Source organism: Pleurodeles waltl, chromosome 9 (genome assembly GCF_031143425.1).
Source record: "Pleurodeles waltl isolate 20211129_DDA chromosome 9, aPleWal1.hap1.20221129, whole genome shotgun sequence".
NCBI lineage: Eukaryota > Metazoa > Chordata > Amphibia > Caudata > Salamandridae > Pleurodeles > Pleurodeles waltl.
In genome coordinates this window covers 936,172,370-936,197,711 of record NC_090448.1, presented here as the reverse complement: position 1 = coordinate 936,197,711, position 25,342 = coordinate 936,172,370, and the positions used below count along the sequence as shown (strand labels likewise).

Genomic DNA, 25,342 nt, shown 5'->3' with positions numbered 1-25,342 from the left:
TCCTTTGCAACATTTGATATGATATTGTTGGTACATCATCTCAGTGAGGAATAGATGTGTGCCTAAGATTGTGTCTGTGTATTTGGTAGGGAACATTACAATGAGATCCAATTGTTGGCTACTAGTTCACTGGGGTCTGCTGCATGTGGCACAGGTTTGAGTATGGAGTGGTAACCTAGTTGTGGTATGGTTAGTGTGGTTGCTAGACTTTATTCATGCGATTGCAGTTGTCTGAGATCCTGATTTGCTCAGGTGGCACTTTTTGCAGGAGGCTACTTGACATGATGACATAGTTTGTCTCCCAAAGTTGTGATTGAAGTGTTTTCATGTCCATGTTGTGACCCTATTTCTCTCTCTTTTGGCAGCATCAGCACAGGCAGGTGAAGGAGATGGGGTACAACTGACTGGGGAAGCATCTGGCCACAGGACCTCGGGTCAAGACACAACTGCCACAGAGGGACCCAGTGGCCCGGAGGGCAAGGGGAGTGCCACGAGGGAGACAGAATCAGCCTCTACATCCTCGGATTCCTCCTTCAATAGCCACACCTAGTAGTGGAGGACCCATCAGGGAACTCCGACAGCACCATCTTTGTCCACCCCCCGTTCTATCACAGCCCGCTGTTGCTCCACACTCAGTTGGCCGTGCCCGCTCACCCAGGAGGGGGGGCATCTCCTTTGCCGTAGGCACCTCCATCCAAGCCTCTGTTACCCCTGCTGACCTCAATGAGGAGGCTATTGACCGCCTGAGAAATATCTTAGTTAGTCAATCTGCCATTGTGAATGCCATGCAAGGACTGGCGAAACAACTCCAGCAGACAAACGCATTCCTGGAGGGTATTCACAGTGCAATGGCTGGCCTACAGAGATCTTTTCAGGTTCTAGCCTCCACACAGCAGTCACCACTTGTCTTCCATCCCCACTCCACCTCCTTCTTCCCAGTCCAAATCCCCCATTTCCCGACCTACCCAAAGCACACAGACAGATTCCCATGCATCCACCTCAAAGATACACATGGAGCACTCACAAACACAAGCACCACAAGACACACCGGCATGCACACAAACAACATCCAGCCGCAGACACAGCCACAGTCATTACTTTCCCTGAACCCCGCCCCACCCCCAGTATCACACACACAACATCTGGCATACCTGCAGACACCACCACAACAGTCACCGAAACAGCCAACCACACCCATTCTACCCACAGACACCACCCCAGCACACCCTCAGACATCCACCCCTATCACCACACCCTCAGACACCACAACTACAGACACACCTAGAAGCACCACATCCACAACACTTGCAGTCACCACCCCAATAGACAAACCACAGCATCCCCTAGCACTTCCACCACCCCTCAGCCCAAGACACATAAGCACCCTCACTCACTCACCTAACAGACTCCCACCACACACAAGCATACCTCACACAAGCACACACCCAAGACATCTACTGCTACAGGTCAGACAACCACTCTCTCAACCTGCAGATTCCAATCCACTTCTGATGCGCATGCCCGTTTGTCAAAGAAAATTTTCCTTTGTGATCTGGACCTTACCCCTGTTCGCCCGCCGTACTACACCCAAGAGGGCCTCTTGACGAAGGCCATCCCTTCCAACTCCAAGACCTCCCCTGCCCTCCTGCAAGCACCCATACCCATCCCCCACCATGAAGAAGCCCACCCCTCCCAAGCCCAACCCCCCCCCAAAACCTAATTTTCCCTCCCCTGGATAATCCTTGGGGTGCCTGTCTGCCCCCTTGATGGCCCTTTACTGTGGAGATTACATGGCAGTCAGGAATCACGTAGGGGCACAACACTGTGCCATTTGGGCACTTATGATGGAATGGCCTATGGCCTTGGACTTACGAACAGTTACATTTAATAAACCCAACCACTTATTGGTTTGTTGGGTACAACTTTGTCCTGCAATTCCTTTCCTAGCTCATTGGGTGTGTGCCTGTAGTTGTATGTGTTTGTGCTTCTGTGCTGCTTCATGTGGTGTTGTTTGCAGTACGTGAGTTTGTGTGCAGTGCTGTTGTCTCCCAAGAGAAGGATATATGTGGTGTGATGGGTATATATGTGTAGATACAATGTTGGTGTCATGGCATTGTGTGGTGTTTGGTATGATAAGTATTTCTTTCTGTGTTGTGCAATGTGGGTTTGTATGGTGTTCAACTTGTCCCCCTGATATGGCTATTGTATATATGTGATGTATTTCTTCATACGTTTTGTCAGTGCAGGCATGGAGTGTGTTCAGTTGTGCTAGGTTGCTTTGCATTTGAGTGTGCATGTGTCTACTTAGGGGTGTGTCCCTTTCAACTGGTTCGTGTAGGGGTATGTCCCATGGTGTAGGAGTTGTGTGTGCTTTGTAGACTTGCCCTTCCCCATTGTATAGCTGTGCATGACAATTGGTTTTTGTATTGTTTGTCCCTGAGATCCATGTAGGGCCATTTTCTGCGTGCATGTGGTTTTAGGACCCTGTTCAACATGATATGTGTCCCAATGCAGCCTCCTCCCATGTATGGTCCTGATGTTCCCATCCCAACTGTGTAGATGTTGTTGTCAAGGTGCTCTTTGTTTATTTTGTCTATTTGTCTCTCTGTGTTTTGTGTGTGCCATTGTGCTTCCATTGGGGTGTGACGTATGTGATGTGTGTGTCCATTGCAGGGTTTTTTAATGGTGGTGTTATATGTGTTCCATTCCACATTGATGGATGTGTGTGTTGTATGTGTGGACAGACCCTGGTCAGTGTTGGGTATGAGTGTGTGTATGTTATTTGTATGTGCAGTAGTTGTGTTGTTGCTGTGTGTGTGAATGTTGTGTGGCCTTCATCGTCCCTGTGCTTGAGCTGTGTGGCCTTATGTATTTGTGTAGTGTTGCCGTGCAGTGTGTGTGTGTGCTGACCGAAGTATGCGTATTGTGAGTGTGTAGGTGTCCGTGTTGATGTATGTTTGTGGGTGGGTTGTCACTTCTACATGTAGCTGCTGCCTGTGGCATCTCCCCCATCATGTGTTTGTGGCGCTACATGATGTTTTTAAGGGTTAATGATGCAAGTAGGTGTGTGTACTTAGGGTTGCTGTCATCCACGCCGGCGTTAATTTTTGTTGACTTTCGGAGAAAAGGAGCAGAGGTATGATGTTGGAAAAGGGATCCATGGCAGCTCCGGACGTGTGTAGCTGCCTGCAGGTTAGTGTCTCTGTTTATACTGTCTGTTTCCGCCAGCTTGTATGTGGTGGTTGGACCGCCATGGTCACATTGGTGGTGTGCAGCCTCACAATGAGTCTGGCGGAAACTCAGGCTCCGCTGGCCAGCTTGTGCTTCCAGGTGACCGTGGCGGTCTGTACTGCCTGGCAGTGCCGGCCGACTGCTGGTGGTCTTCTGTTTGTACGACCGCCAAACTCATAGCATGGCGGTGCGCTCCGCCAGGCTGTTGGCAGTCGGACTGCCAAACTCGTAATCAGCCACTATGTGTACAAGCACTATTCGTACTGGACTAATCTTACTTGTAATATGTACTTTGGTAGTTTTACCCCAGGGTTTGTGGACATTGTATACGTACATATCGATCGGTCTATTCTTTGTTCTTTTCAGGCTCCTGTCTATTAAATAGCAAATAAATTATGCATAGGAGGAGCCTCCAGTCTTGAAATAATATCTGCTTTCAGCACAACCGAGGCACGTTTTTGAAACTAAATACCTCTGAACAATTTTTCTAGCATTTTCACAGGCATATATATGAAATAATGATATTATTTAGAGCTACCCACGATCGTAAAAAATGCTGTTTTACCTACACAACGAAACAGCTTGTAGCAAATTCCTGACTGAGAGGGCATATGATTACACACATGTAGCATGGCACATTTTTTATAACTTAAGCACCCAGCCCTGTAGACCTAAAAAGGCACATTTTAAAGGTGTCTTATTTAATATATAAATAGTTTTTCTTATATTGTACAGGCACTTTCCTTTGTCATGAAGTACTTTTAAATTGTAGCCCAGCAAGAGCGCAATGATGTGCCCCCCCCTGACGCCATTGTACTCTGGAAGCAGGGTGATTTTCAGCCAGGAATGTATATTGGGCCTCTGAAATGGGGCTGTATTACAACCTGGAACTACACCAGTTTTTGCTCAGGTAGCTCAAAGTACACTTTTAGAAAGATTATTCTTCATTAAAGTTATCAAATTCTACTTTCACCATTAAATTAGATTGTATACTAATTATAAAAAATAACTTTTATTCATTTTATAACATTTTTACAGGTGAGTACATTGAATCAGGATTTTAATCACACCGGAGCCTGTTCGTGGACAATCTAGCCCAGTGGTTCCCAACCTTTGGACTTCTGCGGACCCCCACTTTATCATTACTGGAACCCGGGGACCCCCACTGAATAATTATTGGAATCCGGGGAACCCCGATTGAGTCATTACTGAAAGCTGGGGACCTAATCTGTTAATATTATTTAATTTTCTAAGCAGTCGCGGACCCCGTGACAAGGTTTCGCGGACCCCCAGGGGTCCCCGGACCACAGGTTGGGAACCACTGAGCTAGCCTAACCTTTTTATATATTAAGCACCAAACCCTATGGGATTACAAGCCATATTTGTGGGGATGGCTTAATAACATATAAAACAGATTTTCCTATATGGCAAACATACTTTTCCATGCCATGTGTCACTGCACTACTTTTAAAATGAACCCCAGCTAGTGCACAATAATGCACTGAGCACCCTCAGATTTTAGGCATATTTGTGAGAGGGGTATAGAAGAACTGCAATCTACATATGACATTTAACTTTCACTTCACTGGTGAAATTTCTTTGCCACCTTACAATGAACTTTCTGGAGTGTTAAAACACTACCCGGTGAAATCAGTTTTATTGCACACGTTCATTGGCAGAACACATGTTTTGTGGCTCTGGATAGCAGTTGCATTCTGCACAAAGTCCTAATACTAGCAAATGTGGGTTTGCGAAAAAGGTGAAAAATCCATAGATAGCAGTCCAATTTCACGCTGTCATCTACCATTTGCAGTTGACTTGTTCTGATGTTTTACCCGATTCATTTTTTTTAAATTCGTTTTTATTGATTTTTGTTTTTATTTTCAATTTCAAACAGCGCAAAAGTGCAAGGAATTCAGCATATTAACACAGAGTCATCGGTCAAATTGTAACAATAGTATTCCAAGCCGTGGTGTGGTGCCCTGAGATCTGGCTTATGTAGCCTATCAGCTGTGTAAAACTATAAACACTGACACTGGGTCTGGGGTGAACAATAGATAAACTGGTGGGAGGGAGGGGGCAGGTGTGGCAAGGTATAGCAACAGTTGCAATGCAATTGGTAGTGAGTGTAGGACAGAGGAAGATTAGCGACGCAGGGGAGAAGGGGGTGTCTCATCCAGGGGTGCCTTGGAATACAAGATATTAAGCCTTGCAATGTGAAGATTCTATCGTGGGAATCTTGGGTTACTGTTGTAGTCGGTGTATATAGTCTCTTTATGGAGGCAGGTGGCCCCTGTCACCCACTTGTCTGAAGTGTGTGTAGAGGGCAGCCCATTGTGGAGAAATAGGTTGCTGGCGTGTCCCGCGGACCTCCTCGCAAGGAAGAGCGTCCTCTTCTGCCGTGTCCCACTTGCAGTGTGCCCCCCCCCTCCATTCCTCCACAGGGGGGTCAGTGGGCGAGCGCCAGTGTAGTGTGATTGCCTGCTTGGCAAAGAGCAGGGCAAGGGCAGCGAACCTCGCTTGCACCTTATGTTGTTTCTTACGTTAGAATAGGCAGAAAGAGCAGTTCCTAAGTGCTCATGTCTGGGAGTTCCTTGACCTCCTGTAGCATGGTGTGAATGGTGCCCCAGTAACGCAGGAGAGCCTGTCACGACGACAACAGATGTATAAATTCTGCACTCGGAGTTTGACATCAGAGGCAGGAGAACTGTGTGTCTGGAATGAATCGGTATAGCTGGGCGGAGGTTAAGTAGGCCCTGTGCAGTATAAAGAACTACATATTCTTAAATTGTGAGTTATGGGAGACTTTTTTATTTTTTATTTAAGTGCTCGTTCCCACTCTTTTTCGTGTAGCGCTCTCCCAAACTCATTTTCCCATTTATGATGAAGCGTGTCAAGGGAAGGGAAGGGACAGTTAATTGAAGGATTGCTTTATATAGCCAGGTGATAAGATTACGGCCGGGTCCATGGTCAGTGTGGTCTGAATTACCGGATGTGTTTCGGGCTCCCCATCCCGAAGACCCGTGATGAAGCTGTCTGTAGATGAGGAATTGGCCCGGTGGGAGTCCTCTCTCTTCTGTTAGCTGTTCAAAGGAGAGGAGATGGCCCTCTGCAAAGAGGTCACCCACCTAAAGTAGCGAGTGGGTGGACCAGGCTCGGAGTTCCCTTGTCATGTAGTAGTCCTGGCCTCAGGGTAGACCTATTAAAGGCAGGTTGGGGGGGTAGAACGGAATTGTCCGGGTAAGATGGTGCACCCTGGCCATACAGGCCCCTGCCATCGACACTTGAAGGGGCCAAGAGGATGTGGGGTGTGACCTCGGGAGGAGCAAGCGGTGGAGCACGGGCAAAGGCAGAGGTCCGGTGTCCCTGCAAGTTTTATCGAGATATGCCCGGCAGTGCAGCGGGATAACCACTGGAGCTGTGCAGCCAGGAAGTATGCCTCAAAGGATGGAGCCTCCAGTTCCCCCCTTTCCACTGGCAATTGTAGTTTGGGCAAGGCAACCCCTATGCGGCCAGAGCCCCAGATAAGTGTGCTGAGGAGAGCATCCAATTCCTTAAAAAAGGAACGGGTGGTATGACCGGGAGGTTCGCGAAGTAGTATAAAAGGTGCGGTAAAATTTAAATTTTTGCCATAGCAATTGTGCCGAATGGGGCTAAAGGGAGAGATCGCCAAAACTGTATTTAAGAGTGAATGCCCTCCATGGCTCTGCAGAGATTCCCCTCATAGATATTGAGAGTGATGTGGTAGAGGCAGACCCCTAAGTAGCGTGGCACCTGGTCATACCAGGTAAGGTGGTCCGCCATGAGGCACACCTCCCTGGTGGGGTGTCCGGGGTGAAGCGGGTAGATTGCCGACTTCGTCCAATTGACTCGGAGCCTGGCTGTGGAACAAAAGTCTGCTAAAGTGTCCCGAATGGGGGTGAGGTCTGCCGCTATGTTGCGGATGTAAAGAAGAAGATCATCCGCTTATAATGATATTGTATGTGTCCTACCCGCTAGCGGGATGCCCTGGTCCTGTCCCTCCACCCGGAGTCATACAGCTAAAAGCTCCATAGAGAGCACAAATAGCAAGGGGGACAACGGGCAGCCTTGGTGCGTCCCATGGTGCACTGGGAAGGGAGCAGAGACAAGGTGACCCAAGCGGATCCGGGACGTTGGGTGAGTGTACAGTAATTTAGTGTAGGTCAAGAGTTTCGGTCCCAGCCCTATGAGGGTAAGCACGTCAAACAGATAATTCCAATTGAGGCTATTAAACGTCTGTTTTAGGTCTAGTACAAGGCAGCTGGCATGCGGAAATCGCCCCCTTAATTTGGTCCTGTATGTGGAAAAGGTGACAAATATTCTGGGAGGTGCTTCGGCTGGAGATAAAGCCGTTTTGGTTTAACAGCACTAGTCTCTGGAGGATCTGGGCATAGCGATCAGCCAGGATCTTGCTCAGAATCTTGAAGTCGGCACCAAGAATAGTAATGGGTCGGTATGATGCCACCAGCGTGGGATCCCTGCCCAGCTTGGGGATGGAGATCAACAGGGACTCCCGACAGGAGTTGGGGAGCTCGCCACCACTTAGCACTGCTGCATACATAGCCGCTAGTCTGAGAGAGAGAAGGGATGAGAATGTGGTTAAATATTTCAGGGGTAGGCGCTCCAAGCAAGTTCACAGATTGCCTGGTTGACATCTTCCGGTGTGATGTCCGCGTTGAGGGAGGTTGACATGAAGGCTGGGATTAGGGGGAATGTAGTGCCGGCCAATAATATGGTTGAGCGATCTGGTAGGGAATCTTGGGGTGCGCTATATATGGATGAGTAGTATTCGTAAAAGGCCTGTAAAATATCTGCTTGGGTGTGAGCTGTAACGCTCGAGGGCGTTACCACCTCAGTTTTAGGATGAGACAACAAGTCTCAATGAATAAGCCATGCCAGTAGCCAACCAGGTCTCTCCCCCTTCCGATGAGCCCTGGCAGCTTAAGCAGTGAAGTTGCAGCATAGCAAGCTTTCCAGAATAGCAACATAGGCAGATTTGGCTTCTGCCAGTTGTGGAATAAGCTTGGGGTCTACATCTGTTGCTTTACCGATGGCTCTCAGGGTCTGTTCATCCTCCCTTATGTCCCTTTCGAGAGTCCTACGGACACAGGTGATCGGTTGGATGCATGCACTCCTTGCGACCACCTTAAAGGCGCCACCATTCTAGCATCCTGGTAGATGCTGTGTTGTGATTCTCCGAAAAGTAGCACCAAATGCAAGACTCTTGTTCCTTGCAGAACACCTGGTCTTCAAGGCAGTCCGGTGGCAACATCCAGGTGGGTGTGAGAGGCTGGGCTGGCACCCACCTGAGGTCAGTAAGGTGCGCGTTGTGATCAGAAATTATCCGACCCAAGTAGTCCGTGTGTTGTATCAAAGGCATCAGCTCAGACGAGCATAGGAAGCGGTCTAGGCATACGAATAGACTGTGTGGGACAGAGTGAAGGAGTAAAGTCTGGTTGTGGGATGGCGGGATCTCCAAGCATCTGTGAGGGCCCAGTGATGTACCTATGTCCGCAATCGTTCCGCCTGGGCATGTAGGAGGAAGCGAGGTAAGGGTGGGTGAGACCTGTCTAGGTTAAGATCTAATACGCAATTGTAATCCCTGCCCAGAATCCATGGCATTGTTTGCAGTGGGCTAATGCGGTGGAGAGAGTGGCCCACAACTACCCCTGATCAGTATTGGGTGCATAAATGCTGCTGAGGAGGATAGGATGCTCAGTTGTCACTCAAAAAGGGCATATCAGCCATCCTTATCCACTATTCAATGGGTTTCATGGAAAGGGACCCCCGGGGCAAACCCATACCATGGCACCCCTAGTGTATGCTGAGTAGGTTGTTGTGCAAATGATACCACCCCATTGCCTGTGTAAGCGGTCCAGCTTTCTCTGTGTAATGTGTGTCTCTTGTAAGAAAGCTACCTGCACCTGTTGATGCTTGATGTAGTAGTACGCTGCGTAGTGCTTCTGAGCATCGTGAATGCCGTGGATGTTAAGAGTGAGAAATCGAATATCATGGATTGGGGCCATGACTAGTCAAAGTTAGTGCAGGAAGTGAGTGTGGGGTAGCCACCTTAAAGTCCCTGTGTCCTTATTTGAAGTGCCATAGGGTGTCCGCCCATCTGAGTATGGGGATCTTAGAAGGGAGGTTAAGTGAGGGGAAGATCAGTAACTTCGGTAGGAAACAATCCCAATACATGGAGCCCAGCGCAACTGGCGAATTGCCCAAGCACAACATACTAAATATACTTTAATGTATCGTGGGGGGAGAGAAGAAAGACAAGGCGATGTGCGTACAGTGCATCCGTATGCCCATCCATATACCAGGGTATTGGTTGCAGGCTGTAGCGGGAGGTCATCCAGCGATGTCCTGGCCGGGGGTACCTTTTCCTTGCAGAGGCTCAAGAGGAAATGGTCATATGAGAGTGTCTACTGTTGAGGGGTCACCACCGGAAGGGAGTGCTTCTCACCCTGGGAATCATCAGAGTGACGAGAGTTCTACTCAGAGGAGAAGATGTTACGGCCCTTCTCATCATCCGCACCCGCGAGACGGGGACCCAAGTTTGCTACAGCTTGTATGGCCCTCCTGCGATAATCTGCTCCAGATTGGGGGAACTAGTGGATGAGATCTGGAAGGGAGGTCTTGAGCTTTTCCCGACATGGTCTCTTGCCCTGGCGACTGTTTCGTGGAGCTTGGGCACCCGGAATGTGATCAGCAAGTCCCCCGGTGATTTACCTCCATGCAGTTTCACCCAATCCCATGCCTCTCTTGGGTCAGTAAAGAACGTAGTGGTGTCTCGGGAGATGATCCGAGGTAGGCGGGAAACAGCAGGAAATATTGCATCCCCTTCTGGCCGAAGTGATGCATAACCTCCAGAAAAGAGGAACGCTGGCACTGAACTGCACGAGTATAGTCAGGAAACAGCATGACAGTTTTATCCTCAACTTGAATAGGGCCAGCTCGCCTGGCCGCATGAAGTATTGCATCCCTGTCCTTGAAGTGGAGTATTTTCACCAAGAAGGGGCGAAGCAGGGAGCCAGAGGATGGGCACCGCACCAGAACGCAGTGAGCTCTCTCAAGGGAGGAAAATGGGGTAAGTTACGAGGCTGGGGTGAAGGTCTTGAACTAAGTCTCTAGGTAAGTGAGGGGGTCTGGCCCCTAAACCCCCTGCAGAAGTCCCAGGAGGCGAATGTTACTCCTGCTGAAGTGTCCCTCCAGGTCCTCGCCCTGCCCTCCAGATGTGTGACACGAATCTGTAAGTCTTTAATGGCAGAATGGTTATCCTTGGCAAGCAGGTGCAGGGTGGAGTCTTTTCCTCGTCAGCGACCCTATCCACAAGTTTGCATTGGTTGTCCCGGAGAAGTGTAAATTCTGCTGAAAGGGAACCAAGTTGCACCTCCATGGTTCCTCAAGAATGTTTGATGGCTTCCAAAACTTTGTCCGATGTGGAGAGAGCTAGCGTAGCCCCATTACACATGGCGCCGGAGGGTGCAGTAAGCAAAACAGTGCCCCTGACTCCTAATATCCAGGGAGGGCAACTCAGGTGTTTTCAAGTTTGGGAGGCCTCAGGGAGCCTCCCCAAGATAGGCACGCCCTATAAAGGGGCTCCACATAATTGCCCCAGGACAGGCCAAGGGTCAGCATGTCATCTCCACAGGAGGCGCGTGCCACGATTATGGAGCCAGAGCAGCGCTGTGTGTGTAGGAGTTGCTGTAGAGCTCAGATGATTCACTGCCTCGTCATGCCACCCGTGGCGCGTACTCTTTATGGGTGGCTTCACGAACCAGTGAGGCTCTCAGGGGCTCGATGGTGCAGTCAGCCCCCGCCTGTAGGGACAGCTAGGGTGGGCCGTCTCAGTCCCCTCCATCCAGTTTGTGGATTCCAGTTGGCCTCGGTGGGCCCCGACCTGGGGGTCGATGAGGCCCCCCCAGCGGGGCACACAGCAGTCTTAGGGTGTGGAACTCCAGGCTGGGGGACGCTCCAGTTCCCTCTGCGTTCGGGCGTTCCATTTCCTCCGCGCAGCCTCCTGCTCGGCTTCAAGCTACAGTGGAGGGGGAGCACCTATGCCCCGACGGCTGCAGAGTCACCTCCGGTGCACTCTAGGGCCACCAGGGCCAGTTCAGCTCCTGCAGCAAGTCAGCAATGGGGTACACCTATTCCCCAGCCGCTGCTGGCTCCAGGAGCACTGCCATCTCACACGCAGCCCTGAGGTCCAGCTCCATCCAGCCACATCAAAGGGCTATGTTGAACTCCAGCAGGGGGCGGGAGCTCCCAGGGGAATGCCAGAGCTGCTGTGAGGACTCCCCACTGGTGCACTGGCATTGATGGCTACAGATTGTCGGGCTGATGAGAGGAGCTCTAGGGTATCACGCCTGCCATCTTGGCTGGCTTAGCCACGCCCCCTATTTTACCTGTTTCAAGTCGAATTTTTTAGGTACTACATACAATTTCAACTAAACACTTTTTTAACGCCAAAGTGTCAATTACTAACATTTTATAGAATGTTTTCTTTCATTGTGAGTGCCACAGAGTACACATACACGTTCTGGTAAACCAAGCATTATATATAGAAAACAGGAGCTCTTTACACTTACCACTCTAAAAACAGATCATGGAGAAGACCGCCATTCTGTCTTTTCTTTTCAAACAAATGGTAGTGTCCTAGTAGGAAGCTGTAATGAAAAAAAATATCCACTAGCTACGTGGTTGTCTTCTGTTGTGTAATGGCATATACATTTCTGGTTTGATTTAGAACATGGAGGACTCCTACATAATACTTAAAACATTGAAATTCATGTATTTCGCCCTACACCCAGCACATACATGTATGACAAAATACAAATCCAGTGTGTAATGTAATTCCATAAGGAGTACAAAAGCCTTCCCAAGCCTTCATAACGTTTTTAGCTTCAAGTAAAGGGTTTTGGGTAACTCGCTGAGGCAAATACTAGAGGTGTGTCAGTTTGCCGCACCAAAATTGATTTGTGTTCATTCCTATGATCATTGATCTATCAGTTACAGATTCATTTGTATTTGAATCGCAAGCATGTTGGCAGATACATGAGATGTACATTAGAACATTTTGAAATACCTCGACCAACATTGTATGAACAAGATAAAGACAAACTTGAGGATTAAACTTGCATCTACATTGGGGGGTGAAATTTGTGATTATGTAACTTTGAGTACACTGAATGACTATGTTTTTGTCAATCAACACTTTATTGGAGAACATATGCATTAGCAATATATCTAACAGTAGAACATCACTGCATTTAAAAAATCATTCTTTAAAGGCATCTAAAATTGCAGAATGTCCAGCAGGATATATTAAAACACTGTTCTATAATTTCTAAAACATGAAAGTTGGGAGGGCGTGGCCAAGCACCAAACATGGCAGACATGCTCGAGTAGAGGTTGTGCAGAATATCTGGGAAGCCAGCACCATCCGGCACTTATCCTGCTTCCAGAATATCTCTAATATGCTGTGATCCAAAACAGCCCCGGTAACAATTACTGCAGTCCAGAGCAAACTGCACTGTCCCTGATGATTGGATGGGTGCCCGCTGCTGGAGGCGTGCGCGGCGGTGAGGCCAGGTGGGTTGTGAGTCAGAGGACGTCGCAGGCATGGTTCGGGCTGAGGCTGCAGTGACAAGATAAGGCCGCAACATAAACACCCATTCAGTTCCTGAGACCACAGTGGTTTGGGCAGCTGTCTATTTCATCTGCCTCCTCCTTCTTGTGGCGGGCCTTTGACAGGCCGGCCAGCCTGTGGGAGAGGTGCCTGAGGAGATGCAGCGGAGCTCGCATTGGGCCTGCATGCATCCTGCATACTGAAGCTGTGCCCATTGGAGACCAGGTGAGGGGCTGGGAGCGGAGGGGGGGTGGGGGGGCTCCAATGCAAGGCCCTAACCCTGCCAAGTTCTGGAAGGTGGGATTTATAAACAAGAAACAGACTCAGTTGTGTATGTGGCCTGTTATCTAGGGCGGTGGGAGAAGAAATGCGCCTGGCCCCCAATCCACAGGCATTAACATGCGAGAGACCCAGGGACATTGACCAGGCCCCTCCCCTGTCACGGTCTAGCCTCTGAGCTGACAACTGCTTCTAATAATGGGCCCACGAGCTTGACAACCACTTCCACCTATTCTCTGTGATGAAAATCTGCGTTGGGTGGACCCGATCACCTCTGGACAAAAGGAAATACTCTTCAGTGAGTTCTCCCTTTGCCGCTCCCAACGCACTACTCACCTGTGCACCTTTCTGCGGCCCCCGAGGGAACCCGGGCCTAACAGTTGCTCCAGACGGGCAGGAGCCACAGCACCGCTCTGCTACAACAGTAATGCTCACGCACCAAATCAACATTACCCCAGACCTACACTGGGACTAGACTAAATTAGCAGCTTGATTAATGTAAAGTGAGCCACTATCTACCATTCTCAATTGACATTACCACTGGATGGCACCATAGGGGAAGCCACAGCTGGAGAACTGTCAGACAGGCGCTGCCCCCCATACTGACAAAATCATGGACCGCACCAAAGCGAATTGCTCAGGGACCCAGCAGGACGATGCCCATCTTCACCATAGTCGGGCGAGGGATCCCTCCCCGCTACCATCTGTGGACTGTGTACCTCCCCACTGACGAGTCATGCCAGGTCAATACGCTGGATTTGATTCTGAAGGAGATTAGAGACTCTAAGGCAGCCATTGAACACCGCATTGATTCCCTGGCAGGGGACCTGGGCTCTTACAAGTCGATCACCTCAAATTGTCCACAAAGTCCGTGCCCCAGAAGGGACCATATAAAAAATGGGCCCACAACAAGTTTCCAATACTGCTGCAATTAAAGAACTTCACAATAAGTCAACATTCTCCATGACAGGGCTGAAGACACAGAAGGCAGGCATGCACAATAATGTTAGAAATGTGGGTATGCTGGAGTGGGCAGCAGGGCCATATCCAACATTTTTCATAGAGGGCTGGCTTCAATGTGAAGTGACCCCGCAGGGCCTCTACCAGATGTTCACGGTCAAGGGAGCGCACGAGGTGCAGAACCATCGGTGCGCCACCTCAGCCCTTGGTGGCTAGAATTCTGAACTTTAGCGATCATGACCATATGCTCCAAAAGGCCAGGCAGATGTTTCCCCTCACTGTGGATAACGCAGCAGTCTCCATCTTCCTGAATTATATACTTTGTAGTGAATCCTAGTTTGTGTTAATGGGATAACAGGAGTTAGCTTAGCCTTCGGCTTGCAGACTCGTGCCCCCATCACCTAGTGACTTTTAACCTACTTAGCTTGCTCTGTCTTAGCCCATTTAATTCCTCTAAGATGGCTGACTTGTTTATAGTTAGGCCACTTGTTATGATTTGCATTATCAGTCCCACCGCGTTAAGGCGTCAAGATCAAGTGACAAAGACAAACAAACAGTAGGGGTTCACACTTAGGGACGTTCCCTCTCTATACTTTAGAGGGAATTGTTTATATTAATTGGCGCTCCAAGCATGACTGTTATCTATTGTTTCGGAACACACCTATGTCAGGGGTCCAAGTAGATCTGTATAAATACATCACACTTTAGACAGATAATCAGAGGGATTCCGACCAGAGAGCATCGCCACCATCGCTGATATCGATGCTGCACGTCGTCTTGGCGCTGACCCAGTCTTCGTGTCCCTGCGGAGTCTGAGATAGAGACCTCATTCCAAGGTAACAAGGGTTGGGGGCTCCTCTCATGGACATGGCATTGGCAGATTAGGTTTAACAAACCCAGCTCTCCTTTAGGTAGGAGGTTAGGCCTATCATGATAGGGTATTAGGACATATTACACACCTTATGTCTTTTCATACTATTGCAAGATGGTGGGGGTCTTTGTAATAATGACTCTTGTCTTTACAATTCTGTTTCTTGCACTGTTCATTATCTTAATCATTTCAGCCCATGCAACTTATTGCAGATTGCAGTTGTGTTAAATAAAAACTATTGAAACTTTACTGCATCTTCGTTATTGCCTGTGTTTGGATGAGACATGATGTATCTGTGAGAAAGGGGTAATCTCCGTTTAACCACGACACTCCCTGAGATGTCATACTCTCGAGTCCATGCGTAAAGGCTGCCACAAATCACCTTTTACTATTTGGGTTTCTGGTGAGGTGCTGCTAGTGAGCCGGAAGGGTTGGGATGACAGTTGCAACTTGTTGTAGGATAGGCATAGTCGCCTACAAACATAAGTACGGTCATCCTTACACCAGCAGTCTTGCCTAGAGCAAGAGTCCAACTACGACACAGCGCCAACAACCTAAGTACCATTAAACGGAGACATCCGTGGTCTTTGGGAAGATCCTCCTCAGCTGAAAAGGTAACACCTGATTAGGCTGTAGGTTGTTCGAGCTCAAACTCATAAAATGACTATACTCCCCATTTTGGTGTTCCATTTCTCTAAACAAATATGGCTAATGCCATAGAAATTCCTGAGAATGCTAGACAAGCACTAACACAACACCTACTAGCGCATGGCCTTACTCAAGATGACAGGGATGTTACATTCATAATAGAAGCTAATGAAGCATACCAAACAGAACCATTTTATTGTTGGGTCACCTTTCCTGATGCGACCAAAGAGCACATACATTCCACACATAACGGTACCAAGCATACCAGTATCATGAAATATTGCTCATATACCAAGAGCATCAGAACTGGTTTGAAGGCGCCCTACCACATGTATTGCAAAGGGTGAGACTAGGTCCTTTAAGCAATGATGGACCAACATGGCCTATGTTTGCCACATACACACCTCACCCAGGCACACCAAATATGCCAATAGCAGATCTGTGAAATGTATATAATGAATTAGTGACATTATGTAGACGACTAGTTCAGTTCGTAATGTGATCTTTGAACACAACACCAGCGTGTCCAGCTCCACCAGCACCTGGTGGTTACCAATTGGCTACTGGGATTAATCCACAAACAGTGCATACTATCATGGGTAAAGTACCCACAGAACAAGAGAAAATACCGTTCTGGATAGCCCAGAAAACAAATCAGCTGGAAGCTGTGTTTCCCCATACGGGACCACAGGAAAAGCATAGACTCCTCACTATGTGCTTGCCATTTGGGATGGTTCCCTCGGTGGATGACTACGCCACATGGGGTACAGTCTTTGCTGCCATACATACCACTAAACATGGTACCCCGACACTTGCCAATTTACCGGAAGTGTTAAAACAAATACAGAATGAGCATGGGGCTGCACCAGCTTTAGATTTGGGGATGAAATAAATGCGTAACTTTAACGCGGTTTCCTCAATAATACTCAGTAATATTAAAGGGGAAGCGGTATCACTGGCAATACGCCAGCGTCTCCAAGAAACTCCACAATTGGAACAGGAGAGACAGCTACCGAAAATAATTTCCGACACCTATACTAGTATAGGGAGGGATAGTTTGGGAGCCAAGCCAAAGAAATTGGAATTACAAAGTACCACCCTTAAGGAAGGTACGAAGCAGGCACAAGAGGGTTCTAAAAAGCGCTTGGAAAAACAAAAAGAATTTAAGGATAGAAGAAATAAGAGAGCTGATTCTCCACACCCAGAGAACTCCGAAAGGAGATACAATCTCAGAAATAGGGAGAATATCAAAACTCCTGACAGATATACTGATTCACGTCCCTCTTGTTCCTTTCAGGATGCACCGGATAGACGTATCGAGAGAGGGGGCCGTCCTGATCGACGTCCTGAATATGTGAAACAAAAGAAAGACTCACCGCAGTCTACAATTAAAAAAGAAGAAAAGACTCCTCAGCAAAAGCCACAGTTTAAAAAGAAAAAGGTGGCAGCACTGTCAGCTAAAAATGCCAGTACACTTGAGAGAACTGTTGAGGAACAAGACGTGGGCAGTGACACTATTAGACAGTGCAGCAGAGGTCACAATATGTCGCCAGAGTCTGAAAGATAATCTGGATGCGACAGCAACTAGCAATTTTATTGCAGTTGAGACTGCGGATGCCCGCATTCTCCCACCCGACAGGGTTGATGATTTAAAAATTCAAATGGAGGGAGATGTGGAGCGCACCACTGGTGTGATATTCTGGGATGAACTCTTTAGTGACATCCTATTGGCCGAAAGAGACTGGCCACCTGAGCACGTCCGTAAACTCCCACATGGGGAAGATGTAATTTTGCCTTCTTTCTCTAATCTTGTTCCAGAAGCAGAAACACAAGCCTATGCTACTGAATGGGCTTTAGCACAGGCACCTGCGTTATACCGCAATCATGTAGGTTGGGACAAGGAGTCTCCTTGTCATGTTATTCCCATTAGGCCTACACCCCAACCACAGACACAATATCCTGTTAAACATGAAGCAAAAGCTCCAGTGAGGGAGATCCTCACTCAGCTCGAGTATCAGGGAGTAATTGAGCCCTGTACATCTGCAATGAATAACCTGTTATTCCCCTTTGCAAAGCCTGACCATTCCTACAGAATAGTCATTGATTATAGACATTTAAATAGTCACACACATACATATGCTATACAAAACTCACATAGACGGCATTAATAAACAACACAGTGTGTGAAAAATATAAAACAACGTTAGATATTTCTAATGGATTTTTCTGCCAGAATTTAGCACATGAAAGTCAGGACCTGAGTGCATTCTCATTTGGCTCACAGAAACGCTTCTGTCGTTTACCCCAACTCTATAAGAACAGCCCAGGGCTGTTTTCAGCCTGTGTAACATCAATATTACATGATATTGATCCCAAGGCGTTATCCTACGTGGATGACATATATCTCAAGGACGACGACCTTAACATTCACCTTGTAAGGGTTGATCGGATCATTTTGGGATGTGCAGACCTCGGTTACAAATTCAACTTTAAGAAAAGATTGCCTTTCTCAGTTTATTGTTCCTGGGATACGAGCTATCGAACGAGGGGGAAGAGCCTGGCCCGCACTTTCTAGAGAAATGTGCACAACTGCAACCCCCTAACACTCTAAAAAAACTACAGTCCTTACTAGGTTTCTTTAATTTCGGCAGAACATATATTCCAGACTATGCACAACGTATCAAGCCACTTTATGACTTGGTTCAGCCCAAATTTTCTAGCAGACACTGGACAGTAGTACACACACACATCCTTAGGGAATTGCAACAGGACATGCTAAAAGCTAAACACTTGCACACACGTGACAACAAAACGAACTTGGTCATCAGAATAATAGCTGGTGCCATTGGATTTACTTATGTCACCTTCAATGAAGGCGACACGGTACCTATAGCATATAAATCACATTTATACTCCAATGCAGAACAACGCTTTGCACCTACAGAAAAGATTCTGACTGCAGTTCAGATGGCTGTCATAAAGGAGAGGCCACTTGCCCAGGGGAAGCGCATTATTGTCATTACCCCGGTGCCGGCTTTAGAGGCTGTCACCAAAGCAAGCGTTCCTAACGCTAAAGCATTACATCCATGTTGGATACAGCGGGCAACGTCTCTGACCGCCACTGATGTTGACTATATTTTTGATGCAAAACTTCAGACACAAGAGTTTCTTCAGTAAGAACAGGAGTACCCCGCTCCTCTAAACATCCTGCCACTAGACAGGTACCATACTGTCATCTACACTGATGGTTCAGCACAACCAGCTGTAGGTACCAAATATCAATATTCAGCCGCTTGCGCATCCGTGAGCGGTGTGATGGAGGATGGAGTTTTCCACCCTCACAATACCTACATGCAGACCCTAGGGGACTGCACAGCTCAGTTGGCTGAACTTAAAGCTCTTATATTAGCACTAGGACACGCAGAGCCAGAATGCCTGACTTTAATAGTCTGTGATTCATACTACTGCGTTCAGTCATACAATGATTATCTTAATCATTGGAAGCTGAACGGGTTTAGAGATTCTAAAGGGAACACCATTAAACACAAGACATAGTGGGGGAGGGTGGCTGATCTTAAGGATAAGTTACCATGTGTCCATGTAGTACATACATTGGGCCATCAACGTGTAGGAGTACACATTACCGACAATACTTTGGCTGATGAAGCAGCCAAAATCTGCAGTGGCTACGGCTTCTGTGGCTGCAGTGACTCGTTCACAAACGAGATTGGATAGTGAAACACTGACTGCCGTGAAAGCTTCGGCTGCAGGCAAGCCCCTCCCGAAAGGATACCCTACAAATTATTCTTATTATATCAGTGCACAGAATGTTGCTTAAGCATCAATTCCTGGGGTTGGAGATCGAGTGATCCCCAACGAAGACCAGAGATTAGATCTAGTGAAAGCAGCGAATGATGGTGTTGCTTCTGCACATGCTGGTATTTCGGCCACGATCACACTCTTACAGAAATGTTTCTGGTGGCCTGGTCTATGCAGGCGGCCAAAGAAATATGTCCTTTGTTGTGACATTTGCCAGCAAATAAAGGGCTCCAATATCAAATGCCCACCGCAGACATCCCTCTTAGTGTCCAGCAGGCCACTACAATGTGTGTACCTGGACCATTGCGATCCACTTCAACCTGATGGTGCATCCAAATACATCTTAGTCGCTGTAGATTCTTGTTCTAGATTCCTGTGGGTATGGCCGCAGCGGTCGGCTGATGCTCTAACTGTTATAAAAGACTTGCTGATCTTTATCGGTACATATGCGGTTGCAGCATTCCATTCGGACCAGGGCCGTGCATTTGCCTCTAAGGCTTTCAGGGACACCATGGGGATGATGGGTGTTGAACTCCATTCCTACTCACCATACCATCCCAAGGGAAATTCGGTCATGGAGAGGCAGAACCGTGATCTAAAGCAGTCCTTAACAGCTCGGGTATTAGGTTCAGGCCGCAGTTGGCTTCATCACCTATACGGGGTCCAGAGAGCACTGAATAATCTGCCAAGACGGTCCTTGGGGGGATGCACTCCTTATGAGGTTCTCTTTGGGATACCTATGTATGTAATAGATCTTGATGCCTCTGGTTTGGTGGCAGCAGAAACACCATTTGACATAAATGAATGTCTCACTGTCCTACAGGAGCTTCAGCAATTTTGTGATGATAAATCATCTACCAGTACTGCCACCTTAGGAATAAGGGATTTAGTGAAAACTTCGACTGGCTGGATTCCTAAAGTTGGGGATCTGGTTCGTGAGAAGATTGCTGTGAAGAAGGAATTCCGTCCATCATACAGAGCACCTGTACCGGTCGTGGGAATTCAAGGTACCAGGACTGTCATCTTACTACCACTGTCTGGTTCCCGAACAAACAGATTCATTTCCATTGATGACATCAAACTACACCATGTGGCCGATAATTCACAGTAGACCAAGGGGTCCCTTGGGTAGTTCCCGATCCCCTCTCACTACCCAACAGGACATACCTCTACATAGTAGAATGAACAACACTACTACGAACTATGCAACAGTGTCCAATGCTGTTACAGATACCTCCTCGACCATGGGGAGGGCGGAGAACGAACTCTTGCTAGTTCCAGTTACCACTTCAATGACAACACCTGTCCAAGATGTGGCTGTTTTTTACATGAACACTTTACAGACTGATGACACCGTCTACCAAGAGCTTCCACGCGAAGTGGACCAATGTACAAGTAAAGCACCAGCTCCGGTATTTGCAGAGACTGCCTCTTGCTATTTCGTAGACATTGATTATTTTTCCTCAGACTCATCCACTATTGTGATTGACAATGTTTCAAAAACATTGAAGCTGTATCTATGGCTTAAAAAGAACTAGCTAAACTACTCATGGAACTATTTATGGTTCGGTTTGACATGTTCAGCATTATTTTTTTGGGTTGGTTTTGTGACTGTTTTCTTTTTGCTTATAAATGGTCACTGTATTCCTGAACGCTCCTCTGTTGAGTCTGTGGATGAAGTCTTAACTCTGTATCATTCCTCACATAAGGTCCGAAGAGACTTGTCCCTTGTTAACATTACAGCAATACCGATTTCTGATGGGATTGTATGGGACAATGTTTCCTTTGATATATACGGGCCTACTGAGGTTATTCAAATTCCATATGTGGTCAAAATATCTATGATAGATGGGATTACACCTGATGTTGTATCTGATGATTGGGATGTCCAGACAGTTGATTCCATGCTAACTGAAATGAAGGACTATTCTGTATTTGAAAGTGATGATGTATATGAACATACAATGAATTATGGGTAAATGTTCTGTTACAACAATTGGGGACAATACTACCTACACCATGCCACTAGACACAGGCCAGTGTTAAACTATACACAGTGGGAACACTGTTCAACACCACCAGTGGGGAGCCCAAAACATTTTATAGATACATTTACATATTTCACTGGGCATGACACGAAAAATGTGGAGTCATATTACTTCAAATTGCCTCCCTCACATATTAGGAAAATTTTGCTAACTAACACGAAACTGATTTATTCAGATCCCTTTGTTTCCCGGCTCGCAGTTGAGGGTTACGAATACTGGAAGAGCACTATTGACTTAAAAAGTGAATGGGTAACACAAGATTGGCAGATACAGGGTAAGGAAGCTTTATTTAGAGCATGCCTGATTCCTGTGCAAATGATCTTTTTAAATGACATGATTCAACAGACATCCTGTCTGGGGTTAGCAAAAATTAAAGACATGAACACGCCCAGTATCCCCACACCGGCAAAGTTTAATGATTGGCAATATTTCCTTAACATCACAGAGGAAAAGCTAGATGCGATGGTTAAGGCTGGTACCTATAATTCTTCACTTTCCAGTCCCAGCGGGTGGTTAATATGGCCAACTGACACCAATAGGTGTCAAGCACGTTTTTTGAACTCTTCAGGGGTTTTTTCAATTAACAGACCAGACCCTCGCTTTGTATCAGGTCAACATACAGGTATAATTACAACATACAGTGTGGATAAACTGTGCCAACAAAGGGTACAGACTAACACGTTAGCCGCAGTTAAAAAAACATCTGAACACTCTTTCTGAAGAAGTAGACTTGCAGGATTTTCTGCTAGGTCCTAGGAAACAGAGCTCTAAAAGATTTCTATATGCTATGTATAATGAGATCTGGAAACTTTCACAGATAGAAGCTGCTGCTCGTTTGAGGTTGCGGACATGTTTATTCCCCCCCACACAAGAGATAAAAGTATCTGACATGTGCCCCACATAGATACTATTAATGTAAATTATGACAAGCTGAGCAGACTAAAGGCGCTATTGTTTCAAAAACAGGTCGCGTTGACATCCGCTAGAGAGACGTATGCTCTCCAGATAGCGAGTTCATCAGCCGAGATACAATCCCTATTAAATAAACACTTCCCAAAGCACTTTGGAGAACTGGTATCCAGAATATTCAATGCTTCTAGGACTGCTGGGATTGTCCATTTCTTTAAGGCTGTCGGGTCTGGTTTCGTGCCCATCTTCCAGACTGTTTTTGGAGTCATCCCATCAGCCATCCATTCGCTCTTTTCAAGCGTGTTTGGTGGTTTTCTGATTATTTTGCCATTGATTGGCAGACTACTACTGCTATTTCTTCTGATTCACAGTGGTTGTTTCTTTTCAGCTACGCAGAGCAATGGAGCCGCTCCCACCAACTCTACTGTGCCATGAAAGCATGGTTCGGATCTTTGGTGCCTCTTTGCTGGTGGAATTGGAGCGTGATTGGTCGCTGTCATTTCGGCCACTTCTCTGGTGCGTACAACCAGTTTTCCACTTTGTGTGGTGCCTTTTCGAACACCTGCCTATGGTGTGTCTTGCTGTTGCACCGGCATCTCCTGTGGACCATGAACTGCTGATGTCCCCGATGAGGGTTCATATACGGTCATGCCCCTTGAGACTGAGGTTGCTCCGCGAGGCCACTTATGAGCCTTCTGTTCTAATGTCTACCATGGACGATGGCACTGCTGCAGATGGCTCTGCACTAGAGGCTGACACGCACTACTGCTCTGTGGATCCGTTTGCCCGCCCGGTGATCGATTTAACATCTGATGACGTGGACTCATTTTTTAGGTTCTTGGTTGGTGACTTCGATGACACTCTTCGAGATCATGACTATAGCAAATAATTTGATGAATTGGCTTGCCATTCCCGATTAAAAGTATGCATTCAAATTGCCTTTACTTTGGCCTGCTGTGCTTGTCATGGTTGACATTAACATTCTCTGTATGTATTTTTAGCTAATATTTTTACTATCTTTTAACATATTTTAAACGTTTTTTAGTTATGTTTTATGATTTTAGCTTTTTAGTTCAGAGCAATTTTAGCGTTTGGGTTCCGGCACCTTCATCATACCTGTTACGGCAATGGGGAGGGTGTAGTGAATCCTAGTTTGTTTTAATTGGATAACAGGAGTTAGCTTAGCCTTCGGCTTGCAGACTCAAGCCCCCGTCACCTAGTGACTTTTAACCTACTTAGCTTCCTCTGTCTTAACCCATTTAATTATTTAATTCCTCCTGGATGGCTGCCTTGTTTATCGTTAGGCCACTTGTTATGATATGCATTATCAGTCCCACTGCGTTAAGGCATCAAGATCAAGTGACAAAGACAAACGAACAGTAGGGGCTCACACTTAGGAACTTTCCCTCTCTATACTTTCGAGGGAATTGTTTATATTAATTGCTGCCCCAAGCATGCCTGTTATCTATTGTTTGGGAACACACCTACGTCAGGGGTCCAAGTAGATCTGTATAAATGCATCACACTTTAGACAGATAATCAGAGCGATTCCGACCAGAGGGCATCGCCACCATCGCTGATATTGATGCTGCACGTCGTCTTGGCGCTGACCCAGTCTTTGTGTCCCTGCGGAGTCTGAGATATAGACCTCATTCCAAGGTAACGAGGGTTGGGGGCTCCTCTCATGGACATGGCATTGGCAGATTAGGTTTAACAAACCCAGCTCTCCTTTAGGTAGGAGGTTAGGCCTATCATGATAGGGTATTAGGACATATTACACACCTTATGTCTTTTCATACTATTGCAAGATGGTGGAGGTCTTTGTAATAATGACTCTTGTGTTTACAATTCTGTTTCTTGCACTGTTCATTATCCTAATCATTGCAGCCCATGCAACTTATCGAAGATTGCAGTTGTGTTAAATAAAAACTATTGAAACTTTACTGTAACTTCGTTATTGCCTGTGTTTGGATGAGACATGATGTATCTGTGAGAAAGGGGTAATCTCCATTTAACCACGACACTCCCTGAGATGTCATACTCTCGAGTCCATGCGTAAAGGCTGCCACAAATCACCTTTTCCTATTTGGGTTTCTGGTGAGGTGCTGCTAGTGAGCCGGAAGGGTTGGGACGACAGTTGCAACTTGTTGTAGGATAGGCATAGTCGCTTACAAACATAAGAACTGTCATCCTTAAACCAGCAGTCTTGCCTAGAGCAAGAGCCCAACTACTACAACTTGAAGTACAGAAACGCTGTGCATCATATCAATCTGTGAAAAAGCAACGTTTGCAGAGAAGGGCTCACATAGGCTTTGCTGTTCCCACTGTGACTGAAGTTCATCCACGAGGACTGCTCGCTATTCTTAGATGCTCCAGAGGCTGCCTGGGATTGGAGTGAATGTCAATACCCCTCCGCTCGCAGTCCACCCCCACCAGATGCTACAAGAAGAGGTACCTGGGAACAGCTCCGCGGGCGCAGACAAAGCCGAAGGTGGAGATTAGCGACTGACCCCTCACCCCAGCAGGTATTTCAAGACAGAGCAGCAGCGATAGCATCAGTGACAACAATGGGAACACAACAATACAGTTCCCCGTGAAGCTCCTCTGGTGCTATGCACTCAGATTCAGATTCAAATACCAGCTTAGCGCTCTTCCCTACTGTTAAACCACAGACTGCAAACACATTAATCTGATTCAATGCATTGCCACAGACCTTCATATCTGACTGCTGGCATTGCAGTCAAACAATGGTGTAACCAGTTGAATTACTTGCCATGTCTCTACCTAACTATTGTTTATTCTAACCCCTCAAGTGCAGTTGCATGTCCCTCTATGCATATACCAAAAGATTCTGCTCTAACAACTGCTAGTAACGCATCAGTCTTATACCAAAGACCTCCAGGGTGGCAACTTGCTAGTATAAAG

The 25,342-nt window shown here is 47.0% G+C and overlaps 1 protein-coding gene across 3 annotated transcripts in view; it reads right to left on the bottom strand.

Moving 5' to 3' along the window:
* Positions 1-25,342, bottom strand: part of LOC138260123 (cholesterol 24-hydroxylase-like) — a 247,845-nt gene that overhangs the window by 172,525 nt on the left and 49,978 nt on the right. For all 3 annotated transcript variants that reach the window (XM_069208296.1, XM_069208298.1, XM_069208297.1), the window contains exon 2: positions 11,844-11,921. In XM_069208296.1, the coding sequence (XP_069064397.1) occupies positions 11,844-11,921 (78 nt within the window). The remainder of the gene's footprint in view (positions 1-11,843; positions 11,922-25,342) is intronic.